The sequence below is a fragment of the Cebus imitator genome, unplaced genomic scaffold (assembly GCF_001604975.1).
Source record: "Cebus imitator isolate Cc_AM_T3 unplaced genomic scaffold, Cebus_imitator-1.0 Scaffold57, whole genome shotgun sequence".
Lineage (NCBI taxonomy): Eukaryota > Metazoa > Chordata > Mammalia > Primates > Cebidae > Cebus > Cebus imitator.
In genome coordinates this window covers 7,740,961-7,747,936 of record NW_016107372.1, presented here as the reverse complement: position 1 = coordinate 7,747,936, position 6,976 = coordinate 7,740,961, and the positions used below count along the sequence as shown (strand labels likewise).

Genomic DNA, 6,976 nt, shown 5'->3' with positions numbered 1-6,976 from the left:
GTGTAGTGAAGTGGTTGAGAATACAGATTTGACAACTCATAATGCTAAGTAACTTTGGGAAAGTTATTTAATCTTTCTGAGTTTTATTTTTCCTGTTGTAAAAGGGAGAGAAAAATTATAGACTAAACAAATTATAGACTAAGGCAAAGTTTTTACTGTTTAGTATAGAGCCTGTAGCATAGTAAGCACTCAAAAAATAAAAGCTATTGTTTATTTCTTTGTTTATGACCATTATTGTTTCATTGCTCTATACATTTTCCTACTGATGTGTGGATTCCCTGCTGATGTGTTAGGTGGCTGACACTGCACTAAAGTGATGTGCACTGTAATAATCATGCACTGCCTTGCCCACTAGGGCAGGAGATAGGGCTGATCTGTTCCCACTGTGACTGTGCTCCTTGGCTAACCTAATGGTCAGTTTGGGGGTCCTTCGGCCCCTCTCAAGTCACATAAGAGAGACAACAGCCTTGTATTCTGGGAACCAACATGACCTGGGAATAGACAGGTTGCTTTCAAGTCTGTAGTCATTTTTGATTGCCATATATGCAGCCTTTTCTTTTTCTTTCTGTTTTTGTTTTGATGCTGGTTATGGGTATTGGAGACCTACATTTCTTTTACTTATATAAATCAAGAGTAAAAAATATACCTACGACATCAAGATTAGACTCTATATTACTCTATAGATTATATATATGAGGAAAACCATGCGTAAGCATAACTAGTGGGCTGTGAGAGGATGTGGCATTCCGCAAGCAGATCTATGATCACATGTATAAAAGCCATTACTTCTTACCTGAATTATCTGGTGAAGATGATTCTCTCCTTTGGCTTCATGCTGCTTGCTCCAGAGTCATTGTCTCTGGTTTTCCAGAATTAAGAGTCCAAAGTTGTCCCGAAATAACATTTATTAATCAACAGTAAAACACAGAATAGAAAAGGCCTTATAAATAAAACTATATATTTATAATGCTTTATTTTTTTTTTGCTTCAGTACTCCACAAAACACTACAGACAGTAACAAAATAATTCAATAAATATTAAAAACTTTCAATAGAACTATAGGACACTCTTTATCATATGTGAGCATCAACAATGCCAAAGCCAGTAGATACACTATTAAACACAGTCATAGATATCTTTCTTGAATAATGAACATAATAAATTTTTTATCAAGGAGTCACAACATTTACACATATCCATACACAAGAGAACAGCTCAGAGGAAACAAAGCAGACTCCCCAGTGACCGGGATTCATCTGCCTGTACATCATTTAAAGATATTACGGTGTTAACAGGATAGAAGTCAACACACTAAAGAGAATTGTTAGGGTTTGCTTGGGATGGAAGGAGTGAAAGTAGGGGAATTAATGAAAGCCGCTTACATATTTTCCATTGCTCTCTTAGTAATATGCTCCCTTCCCTTTTCTGCCTTTTCTTGGTTAAGGTATTCCAGCACTTTCATTAATAGATCTTCATCCAAGTACTGTCTATTTGGGGTATCATCATTCTTCGGGGGCCCCACTGGGAAACTTTTGCTCACAGGGGCCAGCTTGTCAGTCTCCTGAGAGCTGCCTTGATTCAAATGCTCTTTGATGGCCTGCTCAATTTGTTCCTCTTCCTGCAGGTCATCTTCAGATGAGCCTTGACTAGGAACTCGCTTCACTTGGTTTGAATTAATGATCTCAGGGTATTTAACTAGCATCCTGGCCAAGTATTCACCTAATTCTTGATCCTTGTCATTCAGGTTTTCATATGCCATCTGTCTGTTTTCAACATACGGCATCCAGGCAGCTTTGGGAAGCTGGTTTGATCTAGCTCTTCCAGGACCGTAGGGGATCCTTGACAGGACTTTCTCTCCATTATACGGATTGGGAAAATATGAAGGTTTCTGATTTGCTGCACTCTCCATCCCTAAAAGATTTAAAATATCCTCAACACTGAGCCCGTCTCGTAGGGCCTCAGTCCCAGCATTACCAGGCATTTTAGGGTAGCCACTCTTGGAGAGCATCTTATTTTGGTACACATCTGGATGGTCTACATCAGCCTCTGAGACGTCATCTAGGTCAACAGGAAGGTCAAGCTCCCGCTCCGGTTCCACAGATCCATTCGGCTTCTCTCCAGTTTTAAGCATCTCAATTAAGTCTTCCGGGGGTATCTGTAAATTCCTTGAGATTTCAATCAACTGATAAATAGACTGAGAATCAAGCGGTTTCTCAAAAAGCCTGGTGGCCTTTTCCCCATTTTGCCCATTCTGTAACCTCCCCCCACTTCCTGCAGCATTTACTAACCTTTTCAAATAGGCAATTACTTTGGAGACGTCATCTGAGAGTTGGTCTTTACCTTCTTTCCGGAGATCTTCTTCCTGGAGGCCAAGCTGCCCTGAGCGTTTCATCTCATCGTTGATTTGTTCATTTTTTTCTACATTCTCTTTGCTGTCTCTCACCTCTTCCTGGGTTTGACTCTCTATTTTCTCCTCTGCTGGGTTCCAATCTTCTCCCCCAACCACATCTTCATAGGCGATGTTATTAGTCTTGTAGATATCATCTTCATCATCCGTATAAAGTTTTTGCTCCTCATCAATCCTCTCACGTTTCTGGTTGTTTGGTCCTGTCAGTTTCCCCAGCTCTTGGAAGACAGATTCCAGTGTAGCAAGACTTTGAGGAGTATATTGTTCCTCCACGATTTCATTTGTGCGTTTGAAGGGGTTATCCCTGGAATTCTCTTCATACATAGGAGGGAATTGCATGTGCTTGAGCTTTCTTTCTGGCCACTGCTGTGTCTCATAATCATCAGTCATGTCCACTGGAAAGTTCTTTTCTGATTTCAAGACATAGGGATTATTTTCTTTTGGTGCAGACTGGGGCTCATTTTCAGCCTGTCTCAAAGCTTCAAGTATTATTCTCATCCAGTCGTCTTCACTCAGTGAATCCCTCAAACTTTCAGGCAAGTGATTTTCATCACCATTTTCTTTTTGCTGAAGGGGGATGGCGATACCTTGGTAGGGATTATAGTCTGGGCTGCTTTCTTCCTTGTGAGCCTGTTGCCGGAGCTTTTCTATGTACTCCAAAGCCCTGATCATTTCAGGACTGGGAAACTTTTGGACATTTTCCAACCTGAGGTCTGGTTCTTTCTGAAGCAGCTGGTTTCTCTGAAATGAAGCTGCTTCAGCCCCACAGATGAGGAAGATTAAAGGGCTAAGAGACAGAGCTGCTCTAAGCCAGTGGGTCTTTGCTTCAGCCATGTTTGAAAGGGTTCCTTAAAACAAAGAAAATATGAGTTAACACAACTAAAACATAATAGAAGACACTATAGCAAAAGAAATAATTGATCATTGAGGGGAGGAAAAAACAGAGTAGATATTATTTCACATTAAACTTAGGATAACTCTTTTTAAAAAATCATGAATATTTTCTATATGATCTCCACAAGCAAACCACAGGAATCTTTAGCAAAATTATTACTCATTTACCTCAAACTTGCATAGCATTCTATTAGTTAAAAGAACAACAAAAACACTGATATGAGATTTCTCAAATTTTATTTTTTCATCTATAGAACATGTAGTTTGATGTTTAGTATACCTTCTTTGTAATAAAGTAACAAATACTTCCCAAGATGTTTTAGCTATTTTATATATTGAAGTCATTGGCAAAATAATTCGTTGGCTTAATTTAAAACATCCATGTACACATACACACCCACAAATCATGTCCTTAAGGTTGTTTCAAAAAAATGTGGTTTATTTCCTGAAATGTTCTTCAAATTTTGTTGTTAAAATACAGCAGCAGTTACATGACCATATATGACAAAGTGATACTGTTACATGTCAGTCATACTGAATTACCTTGTGGGGAGTTCTATCCACATATATTTTTCAGAAATAACTTGTTCTCAATCTGATACCAAATCCAATATTCATAAATAACTTCCAGAACTTCTCAGATTCCAGCTAGTGGACTAAACCAGTGAAGGTTCTTTTTGTGTAAACATGCTAAACCAATAAAATGTTTTAAAATCTCTGTGCTCCATATTTCTTCTAATAATTTTTATTATGGCTGTCTTACAAAATGCAATTGTGGTTATACTTTTCATCAGCCCTCAAGACTGTATAGTAAATAATAACAGATGCTACAGAGAGAACATAAGTTTTTTTAGCTAGTCTATTTCTGAACTTGTGAGTGTTCAGATTCAGTTTGTCTTATGTCTGTGTCTATTTTGGTATGGACCTGTGAAATCTTAAATCACTCATACTGTTTAGAAAATCTTAAAATAACCACTATGTAAATCCCAATTCAAATAAACACAGATGATGTGTTGAATCCTTCCTACTTAAAGATCTTCATTCATTGTTTTTCTCCAATGCCTTAAAATCTCACATAGGATTTAGCAAGAGGGTTAGTTTTTATATGTTTACATTTAATATTGCTAGCATTGAAAAACTGTTTTAATATTTGCTATTTTGTTGTAAACAAAATGAATGTAAAAGAAGTTTACAAGTTTGTTCATATCTTTACAAGATCATGGTTTTGTGATAGATAAGCTAAGTTTTATGTATACAATTTTCTGTTAGCTTAGACATCAATTGTAGAAAATACCATTGTTCACAAGATCATATTGATGATTTTGTTTTCAGTTTTTAGAGACCAATAATGGCTTAGTTATGAAAATATTTTAGCATACATATATATTTATTTAAATGATTCACATTTACCAGATTACTTAATTTATTCAAAGAAAAATCTCTAAAGACATTTGAAATGATATTTCCAAAATATTTACTATAAATAGATGTTTATTATAAGCATTTTTATTCATAAAATAATGAGGTTCAAGTCAAAGTACATTATGCACTCTCATTCATATTATTTTAGGATTAACTCAACTTTGGTAATCAACTTTCAACATCCGCATTTGAAACAACAATCTTAAAAACCTTATTGAACTTATTTCTTTGAAACCACGACTCTGAAACAGTCTCAACATATGGATTATATGCTCGTCTTTAAAATCCTTTCTTGGGACTGTGCTTTGCTGTAGCATTGAAGCAGAATACTCATTGCAGTTGTTTAAGCCACAGCATAACAAGTGCCACCCTTTGCTTATCTATTCAGGTTCAATTTGAATGACATAGTTATTGCCTATGAGTGAGACTCAAAAGATTTTTTCCCCAGGTAGCAGCTCTTTCAAGTAGTAAAGATGTTTCAACAGCTCTACTATTCTATATAGGGTTTGATTTAAAATGGAATTTTATGAAATCCAAATATATTTAGAACATCGTTTTCCCCCGATAGCTATCATTAAAATCCCTCAAGTTAAAATGCCTTTGCTGTTGAAATCAGGCTAGAGCATTGACCCGTGCAGGTGACGATATGTAATTTGAGCAATCCAACTAGTTGGGATGCAGAAAAGAGAAATACTTGTCCCTGACAAAATCTTTAGCAACATATAGGACATCCTCTTTAAATCAAAGTATAGTAATAACAATAACAATTTACAAAGTTATGAATGTTTTCATCATGTATTCAAAATTATCATTTCTCTATAATTCATGATCACAGCTAACCTTTAACCCAAGAAAATGTTTTACCCTGGAAAAAGGAAGAACCCAGTGTTCAGGAAAATCCTAAGTTAATGTCTTAGGACTAAAATTAGGAGATAATAATGTAAGCTCTTTCAAATATACAAGTTCAGAAAAGAATTTTATGTGGTTAGTTAATTCAGAGCTGTTGTAAGATAAATATCAAAGAAAAAAATAGTTCCAAAATTGGTTGCCTCTATGACTAACATGCTTAACAGCCTCTGAATCATTGGAAACCTACTGTTAAAAATATTAAGCATATAAATTATACCCCTGGATTCGTATCTGGTTCTTAATGGCAGAAATAACAAATTTTGGAAAGAAACAAGATATCGGGCTTGGTTAACTTTACATTAATATGAGTATTGACACCAAAATCCTTAACTTTTTCACTTTTCTTTCTATGACTACCTAAATAACACTCTGGTTGGTAAATATCCAGCATCAAGTAGCATAAAGCATAGACCCGATCATGTATACACACATATGTACTGTCCTTACATTGGCTGATGAGCAGCAGGTTGCTATTCAGTTATCCTATTGACATAAGCTTGCCAAACAGTCTTTTTCTTCTCAGCTAGGAATTAAGGGAAGAGCATTCAATTAGAACTTTCCAATAAATCAAAGAGAAAAGCAGCCTTACCTCTTTTTTTTAGATGGCAGAGGAGGTCCACAGCATGTTCCTCCCGGTTCTCTGGGCGAGCTTCTCGGACCGTTTCAGCACACGGACAGCTCCCCTGCTTATAGGGAGCCGCTGTGCCTGACTCCGCACTGCCACACTGACGTCACCGGGCTCAGCCACAAACCCGAGCACAAGCGAGCTTTTTCAAAGAACAGAGAGAAAATAATCACTGTATATTAAGGGAAAAAAAAAAAAAAAGTTGCATGCTTACGCCACCTGTCTTTTTGTGGCAAAAATTGCAGTTTTCCTTTTTCTTTTATGAAAATCTTTGAGACGGAATAAACTGGTCTGCACAATTTCTCTTACAAAGAAAGAAATGTGTCAGACAGATACGGTTAATTGCAAGATAATCTCATCTACGTTCTAGCATCTTGTTATAATAGCTTCTTGGTGTCACAGTGGTTGCGATTGTTGTCCTCATTGTTATAAGCAAGTTTTACAGACAAGGATTATTTTTTCATCTTTGCCCACAAATAAATTACATTACCATTTCCTGGTATACCCAAGATGAATGGAGGACACACTACAAATATGAAAGACCATATTTCTTATGACATCAGCCGTCATTCTTTTAAAATCATATTTATTTGAATAAAAAAAGAGAGTTGTCTCTCTTTTGTATGAGAGTCAACTTTAACAGCTTCAATATAGTTTTTTAAAATGGGCATTTATAACACTTCAAGTTCAGTAGTTAATAATTATTTATATCTCTGTTA

At 36.2% G+C, this 6,976-nt stretch overlaps 1 protein-coding gene across 1 annotated transcript; it reads right to left on the bottom strand.

Moving 5' to 3' along the window:
* Nucleotides 1-948: 948 nt before the first annotated feature.
* SCG2 (secretogranin II) lies at nucleotides 949-6,433 on the bottom strand. Its single transcript, XM_017529154.1, has 2 exons — nucleotides 6,222-6,433; nucleotides 949-3,255 (listed from the first exon to the last, which is right to left on the bottom strand). The coding sequence occupies exon 2, from the start codon at nucleotides 3,239-3,241 to the stop codon at nucleotides 1,379-1,381; it is 1,863 nt and encodes a 620-aa protein (XP_017384643.1). The 5' UTR covers nucleotides 3,242-3,255; nucleotides 6,222-6,433; the 3' UTR covers nucleotides 949-1,378.
* Nucleotides 6,434-6,976: the final 543 nt, after the last annotated feature.